Source organism: Mastomys coucha, unplaced genomic scaffold, assembly GCF_008632895.1.
Source record: "Mastomys coucha isolate ucsf_1 unplaced genomic scaffold, UCSF_Mcou_1 pScaffold14, whole genome shotgun sequence".
Classification (NCBI taxonomy): domain Eukaryota; kingdom Metazoa; phylum Chordata; class Mammalia; order Rodentia; family Muridae; genus Mastomys; species Mastomys coucha.
This window is the reverse complement of record NW_022196896.1, coordinates 122,683,120-122,704,756: the sequence shown is the minus strand read 5'-3', so window position 1 is coordinate 122,704,756 and position 21,637 is coordinate 122,683,120. Positions and strand designations below refer to the sequence as shown.

General features: G+C 35.6%; 1 protein-coding gene across 5 annotated transcripts in view; it reads left to right on the top strand.

The window, feature by feature from the left end:
- Positions 1–21,637, top strand: part of LOC116088824 (solute carrier organic anion transporter family member 6A1-like) — a 64,728-nt gene that overhangs the window by 9,073 nt on the left and 34,018 nt on the right. For all 5 annotated transcript variants that reach the window (XR_004118028.1, XR_004118030.1, XR_004118029.1 and 2 more), the window contains exons 3-7: positions 230–415; positions 970–1,066; positions 10,512–10,630; positions 11,501–11,610; positions 14,899–15,043. Coding sequence is in view for 2 of the 5 variants with exons in the window: in XM_031368545.1 (XP_031224405.1) it covers positions 230–415; positions 970–1,066; positions 10,512–10,630; positions 11,501–11,610; positions 14,899–15,043 (657 nt within the window). In the remaining 3 variants the exon portion in view is untranslated. The remainder of the gene's footprint in view (positions 1–229; positions 416–969; positions 1,067–10,511; positions 10,631–11,500; positions 11,611–14,898; positions 15,044–21,637) is intronic.

The following is a 21,637-nucleotide window of genomic DNA, read 5'->3' as shown; positions in this document are numbered from 1 at the left end:
TGTGTACATGTAATCTTGTGCATATAAATAATTATAACATTTCATAATCTGTATATCTCTTCCAGTATTCCCATCCATTTTCTTTTAGTGTGTTATTTCTATTTAGATCATAATGAGGAATTCATTGTATGACATACAAGAAAGGAATGATGCTGGTAGCACCAGAAAATTAATTGTACATTTAACTTTAAATTCAGTTCAGTAAAATGTATTTCTTATCGTTCAAAAGAGTTGTGTGAGGAAGGAAAAAAACCTAAAGTGTGTGAGCCGACTGTAATACCGCACAAATCAATATGTATGGTTATCTTCATCTTCGGGCAGTTTCTCCATGGATTGGCAGGCATGCCATTTTATCTGCTTGCTACAAGCTTCATTTTTGACCACGTTCCCACAAACTCATCTGGATTATATCTAGGCAAGTTTTTTAAAAATATTTATGGCCTATCTTGAATAATCTGATTTCTGTGTGGTTTAACTGACAGGTAACTGTTGGCCAGGTAATGACACTGTAGTAATGAGTGATGACTTTGTTTCATAATTTTAAAATCACATTGATACATCTAATTTTGAGATTTGGAACAGTAGTTAAATCATCTAAATATCACTGAAAAGTTTTACAGGAATAGAAAGTATAGGAATGTAGAGTCCTAACAAACAGACTCACTGCTCCCAACAAAGTAGCAACTGTGGCTCAGGACTAGCATCAACTGTAAGACTATCATCAACTCTCACATGAATTTATAACCAGCTCCTTGTCACATTAATTTAAACTTGTTAGAATAAATTACAGAAATATTTACAATTTTCTCTCTCTCTGTAATTTACACCCACTTCTATTTCTTCCTCTTTTCCTACCCATCTTCTCTTTGCCACGCAATAGATAACATTGTAGATAACACAGATAGTTCACTTGTATTTTGTATGACCAAGTATGATTGTTAAGCTTTTTATGCTGTGTTTATTTTTAAGCTATTGCAGATTCTGCACTAGCAATCGGATATTGTCTGGGTTTTATAGGAGGAATACAAAATTTTAAGATTCCTGTGAAAGATGCTATGCAAGCAGTGTAAGTTATATATGATTTGCTATTCTATTTAGTTTATGTTGTATAGAGCACTTGTAGAATAATACATAGAAAATATGTTAAACTGTGGGTGATATATATACATATATGTCATATATGTATATAATATATATGTAAGCATAAGTACAATTATACTGGGTATTTGAAGTTTTACTGATTAAAATATAATCAATACAATTACTTAAAAGTTTATTAGATTTTTATGTTTTGTTGATAAAGCATGCAATACTCATTCAATACATTATGACAGTAACTATGTATATTATACATAGAAGGTTTCATCTTGGTAATTATTAAAAGATTTTTTTCATACAATATATTCTTCCTTGCATCAAACTCCTCCCAGCTTCTTCCCTACTCACATGATGCTATATAGCTAGAGATAATATGTTTTATACATCAGAATGTCACTATGTGTAACAACACTCCACAGTAGGTCCCACGGCTAACTTTTACTCAATACAAAATGAACTCAATGGTTTTTTGATGAACTTTTTTTCACTTTATTTTCTTTTCTCATTTATTTCTTTGTCTTATTGGTCTTTTACTTATTTGTTTTGAGTGTGAGTATTGTTTCATTTTTGTTTTGTTTTTTGAGTGAATGACAAAAAAGATATAACATCATGTCTCTCATGGAAATACACAACTGTAGTATTGTAAAAGCTTAGAAATAAATACATGTATGAAAAAAGTTCAAATAGATTCGTCAAATAATTGGAGAGACAATGCACCAGCGAGACGTCTTATGCCCTCATGTCCCAGGGATAAGTTTACCGTAGTATGTTTCCATGTGGGATTAGAAAAGGACTTTAGTGTTAGATCCTTCCCACTATACTTCTTCCTTTACCTCCTCACAAATCCTTTTCCTTCTTTACCCCTCCCATTCTAGTTTCTTTATTAAATATTGATAACACTGTGCTGTATTTTCTCTTTTTTGAGAGATTGTGTTCTTGCTGGCTCCTTAATGGGTATATAACTTCTGGAGTTATATTGCAGAACACAAAATCAATGAATACGAATGAACAATCTCACAGAAGAACTTTTTATTATTTATCAAATAGTAGTATAATTGGATTGATGTAGATTGGCACTCAACTTCCTAACAGAAACTTCACCCTAATTTTACTGACTATTCTAGTGTGCACTCTAATCAGCATGTGCTGTCATTTGTTGTATTGATCTTGATAGATGTGACTGATACGAGAAGAAATCTCAAAGTAGTGCTAATTTGCATTTCCCTGGTGGATAAGATTGTTGAGCATTTTTTTTAAGATTACTCAACCCTTCGCCCTTTATCTTTCTAGACTCTCTACTGGCTTCTGCACATCACTTTAGACTGTGTTATTTTCTAATGCTCATTGTTTTAGTTCCTTATGCACTGTAGCTATTAACATTTTATTGGACATATAATTGCTTTTTAATTGTTCCTTCGGCTGCTGCTTTGCTTCAATGCTGTGTGGCTTGCTTGGCCTTATTTTCAGGTTCATAAGATCCCATTAATTAATTCTTGGTCTTAGTGTGTTTGCTATTGAAGTCCTGTCAAAAAGATCTCTCTTGTGTCAATTTCTTGTTTTTTTTTTTTTGTCTCTGCGGATCTGGTTTTATGTGGAGGTCAGTGATCCACTTAGAGTTGAGCTTTACACACAGGGAGAGTTGTGGGTCTATTTGCATTATTATACTTGCAGCTATCCTCTTTTACCACCACAATTTTTAAAGATAATCTTTCTCCGGTATTTATTTTTGGTTTATTAGTAAAAAGGTCAGTGTCCATACATGGAGAATCATGTCTGGGTTTTCAGTTTGATTCCATTGTTCAATGTGTCTGTTGTGCTAATACCATGCTGTTTTTCACTATGGCAGTTTCTTATAAAACTAGAATTCAGAGATGGTGGTACTTTCAGCAATTCATTCACCATTCAGGATGTTTTTGTGTGTGTGTGTGTGTGTATGTGTGTGTGTGTGTGAGAGAGAGTGTGTGTATGAGTATGTGTGTAAGTGTTCATATGAAACTGAGTTTGTTTCTATTTACAAAATTTGTTGTTGGAAATTTGATGGCTTTTTTCAAATTTGCACTTTACTAATACTAAAATGTCCATTTCCACTACATTAGGCCTATGATCCCATCTTCTGTTCTTAATGTTTTAAGTTTTTATTACGTATTTTTTCCCACAAGGTATTTTTTGAGGATATTGTGAAATATGTTGTTTGGCTGACTTCTTTATTAGCCTATTTGTCATTTGTATATGGGAAGGCTCCTGAAATTTTTTTTTTGTTGTTGTTGATTTTGTTTCCTGCTGTTCTGCTGAATGTTTATTTCTTGTAGACATTTCTTCATAGAGTCTAGGGTCTTTTATTCATAAAAGCATAACATCTGAAAATAAAGATTGCTTGTTAGTCTTCCTTTTGTATTTCTATCACCTTGATCCCCTCAGTTGTCTTACTGCCCTAGGTTAGATTTCAGGTACTAAAATAAGGAGTAAGTATGGAAAGAGTCGTTTGTTCCTGATTCTAATTTTAGTAGCAATTTCTTGAGTTCATTTTAGTTGACTTTGGATGAGAGCTTGATATAAATCACCTGTGCTATGTTGAGATGGATGCCTTATATCTCTAGAATATCAAGGACGTTTATCATAAAGGGATGTTGCATTTGTCAAAGTCCTCTTCTGTGTTTAATGTAGTGACCACATGGTTTTTGTCATTCAGTCTGTTTTTGTAGTTAGTTATACTTATTGAACTAAGTATGTGGAATGATATCTGCATCTCTGGGACTAGCCCCACCTGATCATGGCAGATCTTTTTGTTATTCTCTTGTATTCAGTCTGCAGGTATTTTATTGAGAATGTTTGCATCTGTTTATCCATTGTATGCTTAAAACCTATACTGCATTAAAAACAGAACCTTGACAAAGTTGAATCTAGTATGCTATCTAGTTTTTATGTAGGAAAAGGGACTATAAACTATCTTGATCATAATTCCTAGAAAGCAAATGACAAAGATATTTATATTAAAAGATTCAATCAGGGCCAGCAAAATGTCTTATTACTCAGAGGTGCTGGACACCAATGCTGAAGACCTTTCATTAGAAGCCAGGTCCCACCTGATAGAAAGTACAAACTCCTGCAGTTTGTACTCTGACATCCTCCTATATCATACTCATACACACACACACACACACACACACACACACACACACACACATGCACGCAAAATTGAAAAAAAATTTGGTATACATCCTATAAAGTAATCAAGTTGGAATAAATGACTACTATATTAATAACTGAATGTTCCAAAATGAAACAATATTCACTTTGAATGAGCAAAATATTCATTGAAATCAGTTAAAATTCAAATTGATATAAGATAATCTCATATAATAACAAATATGAATGGATTATGTTTTTTATTTTATTTTATATTTGGGACAGGGTTTCTCTGTGTAGCCCTGGCTGTTCTGGAACTCACTCTGTAGACCAGGCTGGCCTCGAACTCAGAAATGTGCCTGCCTCTGCCTCCCAAGTGCTGGGACTAAAGGCATTTGAATAGGTTCTTTGATAAAATATTTGTTCATGTAATTAGTCTTCTGACCTCCCCACATGTACTGGCACATGTTTAATGTGCACAGCTGTCTTTTATCTTGAAGTATGTTCAAATTCATTTACCTAGTCTGTTAGTCAGTGCTCTCTAGATTAAAAGAATTTATAGAATGAATCTCTATCTCTGTATATCTATGTCCATACTATATATATGTTATACATATATACACACACATATATATTATACATATACACATTTGTATCTTATCTATTATAATATATTATGCATATCATATTATATATTAATTATTATATACACATATCTACATATGTATATGTTTCTGTTCATCCACTGTTACTTGCCTCTGAATGGAAAATCACTTGTTCCATCCATGAGACTCAATGTCTTAGAAGATCTCCTATACCTGAAGATATAGGCTCTAAGTCAAGTGAGGGAATGTATGTTTAGGTTAACAACAAGCAGTCAAAGAACAAAAGTTGGCATGGAGAAGTCTATGTATTCCCTATTAGAATATAGGTTAACATTTCAAACAGTCAGTTCCTTAAAAAATATAGCTAGATAATAAATATATTAAAAACATTTAACATCTTTTAATATCAAGGAAATGAAAATAGAACCTGCTTTTATATACCATCTCAACTTGACCAGAACAGGTATAATCAAGAGAATGAATGCTCATGAGGGTGTTGAAATAGAAAAGCCTTTATTCACTGCTGGCAATATAAACTTGGACCAATATTGTGGAAGTTTCTTAAGGGAAAATTTCCAAAAATAAGGTCCTGAAGAGATGTATTAGCAGCTAAAAATGCATACCATTCTTGCACAAGGCCTGGGTTTGGGCACAACTGCATGTGTGCTTCTCTTTCACAGGCAATTTTTTATGTCCATATACACCCACACACTCCACGTTCCCCTACCACACACACACACTGTCTTAAAAAGAAAGCATATATATGTGATTTTAAGCTTGAATAAAAGGGAACATAAAAATGCAAACCAAAAATTTATCCTGATATGTAAATTACACAAAGTGAAATTGAAGCATCAATAGTATAACAGTTACAATAGAAGAGTTAATGAGATTGTAGCAGGCAATTTGAAAATACATAGCTGAAAAATAATAAAAAAAAGAGATGGAATAATAAGATATTTGGGAATGAATAAAATGAACAAATATTGAGATGAGATCGCCATTTTCTCTTCGGTGACTTTCCAAGGTGGGACCAACTAGGAGGCACAGGCCGCAGAAGCAGGAGAGCAGCTGGGACAGGGTCCTTCGGGCTTCCATCGACAACCAGGAGGTGTGCCTGTTCCACAGCACTCTGTGCACCTTTCCTGCCAGGGGAGAGCTGGTCTCCAGGGAGTGCTGAAACAGGCTTACAGACCCACAGGAGGAACAAGCTCAGGCCAGAGACCAGCAAGAACATCTAACACCGAAGATTACCAAATGGCGAAACGCAAACGCAAGAATCTTACCAACAGAAACCAAGACTACTTGGCATCATCAGAACCCATTACTCCCACCACAGCAAGTCCTGGACACCCCAACACACTGGAAGAGCAAGATTTGTATCTAAAATAATTTCAAATGATGCTAGTAAGGACACAAATAACTCTCTTAAAGAAATACAGGAGAACACAGGTAAACAGGTACAAGCCCTTAAAGTGGAAACACAAAAATCCCTTAAAGAATATAATCCAGAGACTCTCCATCTGGGAATCCTTCCCAATATTCAATCATCAGACCTGGACACTATTGTGGATGCTAGCAAGTGCTGGCTGTCGGAAGCCTGAGATAGCTGTCTCCTGAGAGGCTCTGCCAGTGCTCTACTAATACAGAAGTGATGGCTCACAGCCATCCATTGGACCTAGCACAGGGTCCCCAGTGAAGGAGCTAGAGAAAGAACCCAAGGAGCTGAAGGGGTTTACAGACCAAAGAGCACACATGGTGGGGCTAATGGCTCCAGCAGCATATGTAAAGCAGAGGATGGCCTAGTCAGTAATTAATGGGAGGCCTTGGTCCTGTGAAGGTTCTATGCACCAGTGTAGGGGAATGCCAGGGCCAGGAAGCAGGAGAGTTTATGTTGGTGAGCAGGGGGAGTCTGGGAGAGAGCAGTGTCCCCCCCACCCCCTTCTGAGGGGAAACCTGGAAAGGAGATATCATGTGAAATGTAAATAAAGAAAATATCTAATTAAAAGAAAAGAAAAAAATTACAGGAAAACACAATGAAAACTGTTAGGGAATCAAAAAAAAAATCCAAGATCTAAAAATGTAAGTAGAAACAATTAAGAAATCACAAAAAGAGACAACTCTGGAGATAGAAAACCTAGGAAAGAAGTCAGGAGCCATAAATGCAAGCATCACCAACAGAATATAAGAGAAGAGAGAATCTCAGGGGCAGAAGACATTGACACAACAGTCAAAGAAAATGCGAAAAGCTCTTAACCCAAAGCTTCCAGGAAATCTAGGACACAATGAGAAGACCAAACCTAAGGATAATAGGTATAGAAGAGAGTGAAGCCCTCCAACTTAAAGGGCCAGCAAATATCTTCAACAAAATTATAGAAGAAAACTTTCCTAACTTAAAGAAAGAGATGCCCATGAACATACAAGAAGCCAATAGAATTCCAAATGTTTGAACCAAAACCGAAATTCCTCCGTTCACATAATAAAACACCAAATGCACAAAACAAAGAATATCAAAAGCACTGAGGGAAACCGTCAAGTAACATATAAAAGCAGACCTATCAGAATTACACCAGACTTTTTGCCAGAGAATATGAAAGCCAGAAAATCCTGGGCTGATATCATACAGACCCTAAGAGAACACAAATGCCAGCCCAGACTACTATACCCAGCAAAGCTCTCAATTACCATAGATGGAGAAACCAAGGTATTTCATGACAAAACCAACTTTATACAATATCTTTCTACAAATCCATCCCTTCAAAGGATAATAAATGGAAAACTCTAACACAAAGAGGGAAACTACATCCTAGAAAAATCAAGAAAGTAATCTTTCAACAAAACTAAAAGAAGATAGCCACATGAACAGAATTCTGAATCTAACAACAAAAATAACAGGAAGTAACAATTACTTTTCCTTCATATCTATTAATATCAATGGACTCAATTCCACAATAAAAAGACATAGACTATCAGACTAGGTACGTAAACGGGACCCACCTCAGTGACAAAGACAGACAATACCTCAGAGTAAAATGCTGGAAAACAATTTTCCAAGCAAATTGTCCCAAGAAATAAGCTGGAGTAATCATTCTAATACCGAATAAAATCAACTTTCAACCTAAAGTGATCAAAAAGGATAAGGAGGGACACTTCATACTCATCAAAGCTATGATCTACCAAGATGAACTCTTAATTCTGAACCTCTATGCTATAAATGCAATGGTATCTACATTTATAAAAGAAGCTCTAATAAAGCTCAAAACACACATTGCACTGCATACAATAATAGTGGGAGACTTCAACACCCAACTCTCTGCAATGGACAGATCATGGAAACAGAAACTGACACAGCAAAACTGACAGAAGTTATGAAACAAATGGATTTAAAAGATATCTACAGAACATTTCATCCTAAAACAAAATATACCTACTTTTCAGCACCAAGTGATACCTTCTCCAAAATTGACCATATAATCAATCACAAAACAGGCTTCAACAGATTCAAGAAGATTGAAATAATTCCTTGCAGCGTAGAAGATCACCAGAGACTAAGGCTGGCCCTCAATAACAACATAAACAATAGAATGCCCACATATAAGTCGAAGCTGAACAACACTTTACTCAATGATAACTTGGTCAAGGAAGAAATAAAGAAATTAAAAACATTTTAGAGTTTAATGAAAATGAAGCCACAACATACCCAAACTTATGGGACATGGTGAAAGTAGTCCTAAGAGGAAAACTCATAGCTCTGAGTGCCTCCAAAAGGAAACTGGAGAGAGCATACACCAGCAATTTGACAGCACATCTGAAAGCTCTAGTACAAAACGAAGCAAATTCACCTAAGAGGAGTCGAAGGCAGGAAATAATCAAACTCAGGGCTGAAATGAACCAAGTGGAAACAAAAAGAACTATACAAAGAATCAATCAAACCAGGTTCTGGTTCTTTGAGAAAATCAACATGATAGATAAATCCTTAGCCAGACTAACTAGAGAGCACAGTGACAGTATCCTAATTAACAAAATTAGAAATGAAGTGGGAGAAATAACAGAAACTGAGGAAATCCAAAAAAAAAAAAAATCATCAGATCCTATGACAAAACTTAAACACAGTAAAACTTGAAAACTTGGATGAAATGGATAATTTTCTAGACAGATACCAGGTACCAAAGTTAAATCAAGATGAGATAAACCATCTAAACAGTCCCATATCTGCTAATGAAATAGAAACAGTCATTAATAGTCTCCCAACCAAAAAAAGCCCAGGACCAGATGGGTAGTGCAGAGTTTTATCAGACCTTCAAAGAAGACCTTATATCAATACTCCTCAAACTATTACCCAAACTAGAAACAGAAGGTATTGTACCCAATTTGTTCTATGAAGCCACAATTACTCTGATACCTAAACCACACAAAAACATAACAAAAAGGAAACACCAATTTCCCTTATGAATATCAATGCAAAAATACTCAGTAAAATTCTTGAAAACTGAATCCAAGAATATATATCAAAATGATCATCCATCATGATCAAGGAGTCTTCATCCCAAGGATGCAGGGATGGTTCAATATATGGAAATCCAGCAATGTAATCTACTATATAAATAAACCCAAAGGAAAATAAAAACCATATGATCATCTCATTAGATGCTGAAAAAACATTTGACAAAATCTAACATCCTTTCATGATAAAAGTCTTGTAAAGATCAGGAATTCAAAGCCCCTACCTAATCATATTAAAAGCAGTACATAGCAAACCAGTAGCCAACATCAAACTAAATGGAAGAAACTTGAAGCAATCCCACTAAAATCAGGAACTAGACAAGGCTGCCCACTCTCTCCCTACCTATTCAATATTGTGCTTGAAATCTTATCCAGTGAAATTAGACAACCAATAGGAGAATAAAGGGATACAAATTGGAAAGGAAAAAGTAAAATTATCACTATTTGCAGATGATATGATAGTATACTTAAGTGACCCCAAAAATTCCACCAGAGAGCTCTTAAAACTGATAAACTACTTCAGCAAAGTAGCTGGATATAAAATTAACTCAAGCAAATCAACGGCCTTCATCTACACAAAGGATAAATAGGCTGAGAAAGAAATTGGGGAAACAACTCCCTACACAATAGTCACAAATAATATGAAAATACCTTGGTGTGACTCTAAGCAAGTGAAAGATTTGTATGACAAGAACTTCAAGTCTCTGAAGAAAGAAATTGAAGAACTCAGAAGATGAAAAGACCTCCCATACTCATTGATTAACAGGATTAATATAGTAAAAATGGCCATCTTGCCAAAAGCAATCTACAAAACAAGAAAAGTTCAACCTAAAGATCAAGGTTCCTTGCTACAGAGATCCAGGTGTAAGATTAAAAGGAGCCAGACAAAGAAACAAGTCTTGATTTTCAAGAGGCACAGATTAAAGGGGGAAAGACTTTAAATAGGAACAAGCAGGACTGCTTGCTACCTGTCATGCCACTGAAAAGTGAAGTGGGAAGTGAGGCTCTGCTAGGAGGAAAAACAGAAGAGTGACAGTGAATGCTGACAACCAGCTCTCGTCAGCAAAGCCCCCAAATAAACAGTGACAGACTACAAGTGAATATTCTTGTATTCTGTCAACCGATTATGACTTTTATTAAAAGCTTCTAACTGAAATTTTCCATCTTTCTCTGTACAAGTGGACATGTTCAGAGGTTTCGAATATTGCAGCGTGGTTGGTGGAAATCCTATATTTTTGTTGCTGTATTTGCATTTTGTACAACTTTACCGCTGTTCTGTTTTCCAGCTTATTTACCTGGTGAGTACAAAAAGAAATAAAATTAGTCACAGTATTTTTTACCTTCTGCTCTCATTCTAAAAGTATAGATAAACTAATTGCAAAACAAGTATGCTTTCCTACTGGCATTGATAAAGGAATATTATCATCATTTTGTTGCTTTTTATCAAATTAAGCAGGATCACATCCAAATATATGAGCTATATTTTATTCATATATATTTGTGTTCCTCATTATTTCTTTTTAATAATCCTATTTTATTTAAAGTACATAGGTGCTTTTAAATATGAAATTATACTAAAATATATTGAGCCAGTTTTCAGATTTTCTATTGTAAGAGAACTTATTAAATGAATCTCCTTCTCTTGAATCTCTTTCTTTCTCTCTCCTTCTCTCTCAATATTTCTCTCTCTCTCTCTCTCTCTATCTATAAAATTTACATTTACTAATATTTTTACATTATTACTATATATTCCTGCTCAAATTTCTAACTTGGTCCCATAAAATAATTTGTGATACAAAAGAGTCATATTTTGGAGGCACCATTTTTTGAATTGTGTCATCATATGTTATTTGTTGAATATGGCTACTGAATTCTACATAAAATTAGAAATTAATTCAGCCATAGATACCACACTTTCAGCAGTTAAGAGACATACATAGTGGTTAACTGCGAATGTTAAACATTTTCATTATCAAATAATTGTGTTTTGTAAAGCACTGCTGCTGTTGAATAATTTTCATTCTAGCACAAACATTGGTTTTAGTGTGTTTAACATAGCACTTGCCATTGTATGTCAAATGTGATTATTATAATGTGTACTAATGCATGATGTATATTTTCATACTGACTTGGAGATAAGAAAAGATTATTTTCTTTGTGACCTATAGGTGCAAAGAAGATAAGACTTGAGAAAAGTCAGGAACTTCCCACCATTGACAGGAGACTTGAAAATGAGAAAATTGAGCCTAATTTGAAAAGTGTTCTTCATGCTATTTGGGTAAAGTAAAATATTTCTGTTATCAAGCCAGTTAAAGTGACCTGTGTAATTTTCTTATAGAGTCATGAACATGACAAGATGTTCAATTTAAATTTGCCTGAAAGGTTTGGAGTCTCTTAGATAAATTAGTAGCTTACACTTTTTCCTTATAAGAGAAAGAAGTAGCTCCCTTATCTGATCTTACTAAATACAGGTGTACTGTTTGAGAATAATAATGCACAAGTAATAATTTTGATTTAATTTTAATTGATTTGATAGAATTTTGTGTTTATTATCTCTGAAGCAATAAATGGGACATTTGACAAAATTACATGAATTTGAAAAACTGTGTCAACACATAGCTGCTCCCACAAATAATATTACAATATTTAAAATAAAATCCTCTCTTTCTCTGTATTATAAACAGGCTTTTCATAGTAGTAACAGACATAGGAATGCATAGGAAGCCTCTTCCAATGCACTATTCCTATTCTGAATATTTTTCTTCTATTTGTAACATTCTTTCTGGCATATAAATTGCATGGTTGCAATTTTCACACACATTTTTCATTCATACTTAGTGAATATTACACTGTGAATAACACTTCCTAGAGTCTTGAAAATAACATCCATTGAATTTTGCTAACTCAATTAGAATTTGCATTCTCACATTGGCATATATTCATAATTTTTAGTCATTTCCTTTTTCCTATAGGTATTCATTCTTTCATTGTTCATTTTTCTACTCAAACCATCCCATTCATTTTTTAGAAAATGTTTTATTTTATATTTAAAATATACTATGGCTCTTCTCTCTTTTCCTTTCTTCCCTCTTTCCATTTCTATGTATACCAAACCCCTTTCTTTTAACTGTAGAGAAAGGCAAATAGGAACACTGAGAGAGAGTTAAATAACCTTGTCCCTATTCCTTACATAGTATGAATTAAGCTATTTCTGTTGCCTCTAGTTCATTCCTTGATACATAACATCTCAAGATATGAAGACTGTAGTTGGTCTATCATTTACTTAAGAGTGAATCTCTGCATATAAGTAAATGTATACTATATTTATCTTTCTGGGTCTTGGATACCTCACTAAGAATGATAGTTTTCTAGTTTCATCTAATTGCTTGCAAATTCCATGTTGTCATTATTTTTTAATAGCTGAGGCACACTCTATTTTGTAAATGTACTTAGTATGATATCAGTTCATTCTATTAAGGGTTTCCTTTGCAGAAAAGAAGCATTTTTATATCATGAGATTCCACATCTCCATTGCTTCATTATTTCTTAAGTCACTAAAATCATATTTAGAAATGTCTTTCCTTATCTTTAAATGAACTTATTTTATCATCTAGTAGTTTCAGAATTTCAGGTATCATACTAAGTGGGAAAAATTATTCTCAAATATATATGACAGATGGAGATAACATAAAAAGAACAAAATAAACCTAAAGAATGCAAAGAACCCACTTAACAAATGGTCCAGGGAGCTGTACTGAGAAGTCTCTAAAACAAAAGTAGACCTAATCCCCACCCTCAACTCAAGCAGTATAGCAAAAGGAGGGGAGTTTTCTTCACTGGCTCTCCTGATTCCTAGATGCTGTGCCCCATTTTTTAATAGGGTTATTTGGTTCTCTGAAGTCTACTTTCTTGAGTTCTTTGTATATATTCGATAATAACCTTGGTGTGACTCTAACTAAGCAAGTAAAATATCTGTGTGACAAGAACTTCAAGTCTCTGAGGAAGGAAATCGAAGATCTCAGAAGATGGAAAGATCTCCCATGCTTATGGATTGACAAGATTAATAATATTAATAGTAAAATTGCCATCTTGCCAAAAGCAATCTACAGATTCAATGCAATCCCCATCAAAATTCCAACTCAATTCTTCAAAGATTTAGAAAGAGCAATTTGCAAATTCATCTGGAATAACAAAAAAACCTAGGATAGCCAAAACTATTCTCAACAATAAAAGAACCTCTGGTGGAATCACCATCCCAGACCTTAAGCTGTACTACAGAGCAATTGTGATAAAAACTGTATGGTATGGGTACAGTGACAGGCAGGTGGGTCAATGGAATAGAATTGAAGACCCAGAAATGAACCCACACACCCATGGTCACTTGATCTTTGACAAAGGAGCTAAAACCATCCAGTGAAAAAAAAGACAGCATTTTCAACAAATGTTGTTGGCTCAACTGGTGGTTTGCATGTAGAAGAATGCAAATCGATCCACTCCTGTCTCCTTGTACAAGGCTCAAATCCAATCAGATTAAGGACCTCCACATAAAACTAGATCACTGAAACTAGTAGAAAAGAAAGTGGGGATATGGGCAAAGGGGAAAATTTCCTGAACAGAACACCAATAGCTTATGCTCTAAGATCAAGGATTGACAAATGGCACCTCATAAAACTGCAAAGCTTCTGTAAGGTAAAGGACACTTTCAATAGGAAAAAATGACAACCAACATATTGGGAAAAGATCTAAACTGTCTTATAAGTGCAAAATTTAGATGTGGCGTATCCTCCTGAACTTCACAAGGGGTGACTAAAGTGCTCACAATCTGAAGGACAAAGTTATCTAGAGGCTTCTTTGCTCTCGTATTAGTTTTATTAATGGCTAGGTTTCAGAATACTCAGATGTAGTCTGCTTGCAACTGAATTGCCTTCCCGTGCTTAGTGGCTTAATGATAGAATTGTATACTTCCACAAGGACCTGTAAAACTTTAAAGATTGTTCTGATGAAACTTAGAGTAAATGTTTCTTCATTAGGAGCCTGGGTCCTCTGATACTAAGGTGTTATTATAAAAAGATATAACCTGAAGGAAATTCTGAACCAAATTATGAAATAAATTCCTCATAAAACTTGTATCTAAAAGTCCTCCCTTGGATACATAATTCTAAACCTATTCTACCATGGGAAATCAGGACTACATGCATGCAAGTTTTTAATGTAACCATGTTTGTGACATTTGTGAATTAAAAATGACATAATTATTTAATCCTATTGGATCCAATAAATATAGTGAAATCAAATAAAGCCAACTTAGAGAGTATTTACCAACTGAGATAGGTGAATGCTTAAAAATGAGTGTGTTTAATAAGACTCTGAGAAATACTTTCAACAAGCTACCTGATACATAGGTAAAAGCTATATTTGCTGTAAAGAGAAACCAAACTACTAGTCTCTTAAGGAATGTGTTTAGCAGGGAATTATGTAACTTTTCATGATTTCAATCATTAGAGTTAGACTATAGAAAGACATGTGATGAGGTAAAGTCACTGTGATGTCATCTGCTCTGTTTCAGTGTCTTCTGAGGAACCCGCTGGTGCTTACTCAGACATTCTGCAAAGTCACAGAGTCTATGACCTTAAAGGCATCTTCATATTTTTTGCCTCAATATTTGCAAACTCGGTTTTTAATAACACCATCACGTGCCTCTATGCTCTCAGGTAGATATTTCTTCTTACTGGGCTTACTTCACAATATTCACAGTGAGTGTATTTAAGTGTGATATATATTTAAGAAAGGACCCAAGGATCTGAAGGGGTTTGCAGTCCCTTAGGAGGAATAACAATATGAACTAAGTAGTACCCTAAGAGCTCCCAGGGACAAAATCACCAACCAAAGAGTACACATGGTGGGACTAATGGGCCCAGCTGCATATATAGCAGAGGATGGCCTAGTTGGTCATCTATGAGACCCTTGATCCTGTGAAGGTTCTATGCCCCAGTGTAGGGGAATACCAAGGCCAGGATGTGGGAGAGGGTGGGTTGGTGAGCAGGGGGAGGAGGGAGGGAATAGGGTTTTCTTTTTCAGAGGGGAAACAGGGAAAGGTGATATCATTTGAAATGTAAATAAAATATCTAATAAAAAATAAAAAATTCTAGTCCTGATTTCCTTCAATGCTGAATAGTGATATGGAAGTGTAAGCCAAATTAACCCTTTTCTTCCCAACTTGCTTGTGGTTGCAGTGTTTCATTGAAGCAATAGAAACTCCTGTAACTAAGACATAGACATTGCTAAGACCAAATAATCAGCTTTTGAGAAGGCACAGGATAGTGCCTGTCATGGACCTGGGAGGGCCTAACAGGTGCCCGGGATTAATGTGAAAAATAAAAATAAAAAATGTGGTATGTTAGGCAAAGTGCTGGACAAAAAAAAAATAGAAAGAAATATGTCATATTAGCAGAAGACAGAAAGTATAGTGTACTTGGGTGCCATTTGCTAAAACTATCAAAACAGGAACACGCCCCAAACCACATTTTTTTCTTTTTTTAATTTTTGAGACAGGGTTTCTCTGTGTAACACTGTTTGTCCTGGAACTCATTCTGTAGACCAGGCTGGCCTTGAACTGAGAAATCCACCTGCCTCTGCCTCCAAGTGCTGGTATCAAAGGCTTGCACCACCACTGTCGGGCCACATAAATATTTTTAATACATAGTATTTCACAATACTCTTTATATAGTTCATTATATTCCTGCCTCCTACCCTACATACCTGCCCATTTTATTTCCCCTCCTGTTTAAGAAACAGCTCTTCTCAAGCCTTAATCTATCCTTCTTTTAACTGCTTTTATATTTTTCTTCCTTTACTCAATGTACATGTATTCTTCTTAGACTTCTTGAGGACTCTAGCTATAGTCAATGTTTTTCTAAAATATGTACATTGACTACTGATTATTCTATTTCTTTCATCAGAAATTGTATGTTTCAGATTGGTTTGAACTTAACACACTTTAATTATGCTGTGATATTCTTTCTACTTAACTGCCAAAATGTAGTAGGAAATTTTAATCCTAATAAGTCCATATAAGAAGACATACAATCCAGGTATTTTATTTACAAGCCATATGCCTAGGTTGGGTAGATCTAGGGCTATAATAATTTATTCCCCAGCTATAAGGACCCATGTTCCTTTCTGTTTCTTCTGGCTATGCAGTTCTGATCCATGGCTGCTTCTTTCTCCTCAGTCTTCCTCTCACCTCCTCTTTCCTTGCAAGCCCCTCTCTTCTTGCAACCCCCTCTCTCAAACATCCACTCCCACCTTTCTCTACCCACTATCCAATTACAGCCTCTAGCCTTTCATTAAATTGGAGAGGAGGTTCACTTGGCATTACTTGTGTACATTAGGATCTGCTGATCAGGGACAATCACATCTTGAGGAAACAGTACTTAGGATTAGAATTTAAGAATCATCAGACCAATCCACTACATCAGAGAGAAGCCACAGTTTATGTAATACAATTGTTTAACTGTTATTATACTAAGAGAGATAAAATCAAATTTAATCTTAATTCTGGTAAACAATGTCATAATATCCAAGTCCACTGATAGCCTATCATGCATATTTGTAAATGTGTTCTATATTTTGACACTAAAGGGCAGTTTCTATTGTATACAAGCAATATCAGTCTTAAAAGTGTATTGAGAATTTGGCTCTCTGAAAGATATTGTAAATGGAGTATTTAAAAGTTCTAGAATTAATCAAAAATTGACTAACACAATAGTTGATTTTAGACTATAAAAGTCAAGCAGGCATGTTACAGTAGTTAATGTAAAGAGTGAAAGAGTAAAAGAGTATTTACAATAATTTTTAAATAGACACAAGGTCAGGAAAATAAGAAAGAGTGAATATCAAGTATGGGAGAAAACAAACCAATACAAAACAAAACAGAAACTAAAGCCAAATATTAACAAGTGCAGAAACCTTGATCAATAGACTTCTGAGTAGACTTTTTTTCATCATGCATTTCCCATGTTAATATATTGATCTGTTCGTGTATCCTGACACATCAAATAAGAGATGTATTAAAAATTGCATGCCCTACTTTGGCATATAAGGATGAACATCAATCCAGTTTTGATATCTACAGCAGTGACATAGACTCCTTTTCATCCCCAACTGAGACAATCAGTTTCCAGAGTTTTCAGGCTTCTGTGCCAAAGCTTTAGTTTTGTCAAGTATTCTATAGTCAGTTAGCATTGTATTTTTATCATTGGGCTGTAGTTCTAGGAAAGTTCCTCAATTTAGAGCAAACCACCAATTATAACATCCGTAGCTCAAGTTATCTGAATGGTGGTATCTTAAGATAGACTCTTAAGAGAAACCTAGTGATACCTTACGGTAGATTTTTAACAGAAAATGCCCTCTCTCACTCCAAGCCACTAAGAGTTGCCAATAACTCTATGGCTAGGGCAAGAATTTGTTGCCCAACTCGTATTTCCCTGTTAAAACACTGTGTCTTTGGTGTTACCCACTATGCTGGTTTCTTGCACCCTTTCTGATTCCTCTTCCACAATGATCCCCGAGCCTTACAAACAGAGTCTGCAGTGTGTGCGCACCACTCAGAGCTGAGCATTCTTCAGTTGCTGTCTCTGGATCATGGCTATTGTGGGCCTCTGTGTTACTCACAATCTACTGTAGATAGAAAATTCCTCAGTGATTGTTGTGAGATGCATTAATCTGTGGTATAATAATAAATCATTAAAACTTGATTTAATAGTAGATCTATCCAGTCAAATAATAGTAATAGGTTCTTGGGTAGGGACTACTATATGTTCAGCCACATGGGCACACCTTGCCAAGCTTATCTAGTTCTCAGGGTTAACAGATGGGTATGCATGATGATTGTTCTTTCCTTCAGTAGCATATATTGTACCTTCTACATTACAAATGTAATCAGCACTAGCTTGATTTCTCTACGTTTGTTTGATCAAGTCTGTGATGTCATCCACAACAGGGATTTACTACCAATACTGGAGAGTGAGCAAGAAAAATGACAATAATCTGATATTTCTGGTGGTGGTAGTGGTTTCAAGCCTCATTGTCAACAATTCTAAAAGGCATAGCACATTTTCCTGAGGCACAGTTCCCACAAAGTGAGGTGAAAAGGGGCCAGGTGATATTTGTACTCAGAGTGAATTGTAACAAAGAGAACTAAAACATAAGAAACCATAACAAACAAACAAACAAACAAACAAACACATATCTAAACCCTGACCTTTGAGAATCTAAACTTTGTATAATGGACATGAGCCATGCTTGCCCTTTACTTCCTAGGAAAACACTCTTACACCAGTCAGCATTTTTGCACTACCATGTGGGTGCCAGGAATTGGTGGCATCTTTACTACTGCTCAAGTAATATTTTTCTCTTTGTCTTTATTTAAGTTATTGGTGAAGATTTTAACTAATTGTGTTTGTTGAAAGTGAAGACTGGTTGTGCATTTGAACGTCATCTGTTAATGAGGCTGTTGTACCCGTCTTCTCCTTCAACTTTTAGGTGTGTCCTGTTGTACCCAGTTTTAATGGATTTGATTCACTTTATCAAACTTTTCATTTCTACTCTTTGTATTATTTTCACAGTCTCTATTTTTGAGTTTTACTTAATTTTATATTAAATCGGTCAACTCACTCTGTGGTAGTTTGAATAGGAATAATCCCTTTGGGGGTCATGTGTTTGAATGACTGACCCATAGGAAGTGGCACTTTTAGGAGGTGTGGCCTTGTTCAGTAGGCATGGCCTTGCTGGAGGAAGTTTGTCACTGATTGGTGGAGTTTGAGGTCTTAGAAGCACAAGCCAGGCCTATAGTCACGTTCACTTCTGCTACCTGATGATCCAGATGTAGAACTCTCAGCTCCTTTTCTAGCATCTTGTCTGCCTGTGTACTGCCACGTTTCCTTCCTTGATGATAATGGATTATGAAACTATAAGCCAGCCCCAGATAAATGTTTTGTTTTAAAAGAGGTTGCAATGTTCCTTGTGTCTCTACACAGCACTCTAAAACCTAAGACACACTCACATTGTTTATGTGTTATATGTTGCTGCTCTTCATATTTTTTTCAAATTGAGAGTTCCACATGAGTTCCCATGGGCAACACTTTACTTTTATATGGTGGTTTCATAATACGTTGAATTCTTCTGCTAGTGTAACTTGGAATAATGAACATCTTGCATAAGGTTGTATTTATTGTCAATAGTATTCTCTAATACAATATCTTTATAGGACTTTTGCTTGTGACCACAGTTTTTCAGAAGAGATGACCATGTCAAGAACAGAGTAAACACACATTTCTGTAAATCTTGAATGGACAAACTCTGTCATTTCAAGTAGATGTGTAGACATCAATGGTGATACCTACTGGAATGATAGCACTATTAGGAATTGCAGACCTCTAAAGATATTATGGTCATTGCTGCATTTGAGCTGAAAGGTCAATGGAATGACTGAAGATAGGCTATTATGATGATTAGCATCTAGAATTATAGGTTTTACTGTGTGATACTGACACTTCATCACCGAACTTACCAGTCACATGCAGTCTGCTCTGCTGCAGCCTTGAATACAATGGAACAGAGATGTAGATGTGCTCTCCCTCTCTATTGCTACTGTGTCAACATTTGCCCTAGAAATAGAGCCTCAGCCACACCTCCTCATCCATACTAGTGAATAGGTGGGACTATATGCCTTCCCCCTTTCACTAAGTAAAAGTTCCCACTAGGTTCAAGCAGGACTGTGTCGTAATTTAAACCAAATAAATTCTTCAGTAAATATAACACAGGGACACAACAGTTCATCATTATACATTGAGCCCTGGGTTTATCCCCAGTACATCTGGGACAGAGGAGAGAGAAAGGTAGAAGTGATTTCTAAAATAATATAAATAGAGAAATAGAAAAGGTAATTGAAAGGCTGGATTTCCCTCAGTGAAGGAACCATTTACCTAAGAGGTATGAAAATTCCAGCAATTAAAAAAAATATATTAAAAAGATAAAAGTGAAAAGAACAAAGAGGGAAATATCAAAATAAAAAGAAGAGAGAAAACTCAATTAAAATGAAGATTATAGTATGAAAAATGAAAAGAAATGAAATTGCAATATTAAAATGTAAATAGGTGGGTTGAAAAGTAAGTGAAAACATTTTCCTTGCTAAGATCTCTCTGGATCTTCTAGAGTTAAAATTCTCAATGAATAAGATGAGAATAGTAGAAGACATTTTCAGATTATTCCAATTCTTCTCAGTTGTCAACAAACATGGGAGCAAAATCAGGCTGTCCATAACACCAGGCAACACACTGACCGTATCTATTGACTTGCTAAGTATGCAATGCCCTGCCCATGGATATTGATGGTAGAGCAGTGAGACTATCTAACCACATGAGTATAGGAGGGATACAAGCTTCTTTAGGTTTATCTTCACTTAGGAAGTGTTACCATGTTCAATGAATATGCAGGTAGTGTTTGTGCTACAGTGAGAACTTTTCACTGAACACTAATCTCTGGCAGTCTATGAAACATGCTGGATTATTATATATCTGCTCTGAAGACTTTTAGTTTTTGTTTTTTTTTCAACCTGAGGCAGAGGAAACATCCAAGACATGGGGTATGCGTGGAACATCTCCCACAGTGTGTGAGCATACACCTGCCAGTATGTTGAGGCAGAAACACTTGCCCAAGCTGTAATTTTCTCATCGCCTAGGATGGCTGCTTTCCCAGCTGATGCAATGAGGTATTCATGAGAAGTCCAAAATTCTTCTGAGAAGTCTGAGACCACGGCAGGATTTACGGAATGGCTGAGTCCCTAACAACAGAACTTTCCTCCAGACAGCTCTATAACTGAGTTTTCATGAATCTTTCTGTTAAATTCTTTTCTGAAGCTAGCATGCTTTCATCCTCCACACCTGGTATGTATCCAGGCTTCTTGCCTGCAGGATGAAGCCTTCAGTGCCACATCTTGCCTTCTACTGCCACTTTCCTGCCTAGGATCAGTATTTGAGGAGCAAGGGGCTTTGCTCTCCTTGAGTTGTCATTTTCCCTAGGCTGTAGAATGTGCTAGGTTTTATTTCCTGTGGAGACAACTTCCAGTTCTCACCCGCTTTTCCGTCCATGACAAGTTCCAAGTCTAGTATTTCCTTTCCAGTCCATTGAAGAGAAAGCTCATCCTGAGCCCCTCTATGGCACCACTTTGGATCTGAACTTGAATTTTTATTTTATTAATTGTGTGTTTCATTATATTATCCACATTTCTTTTGTTTGTATTTCTC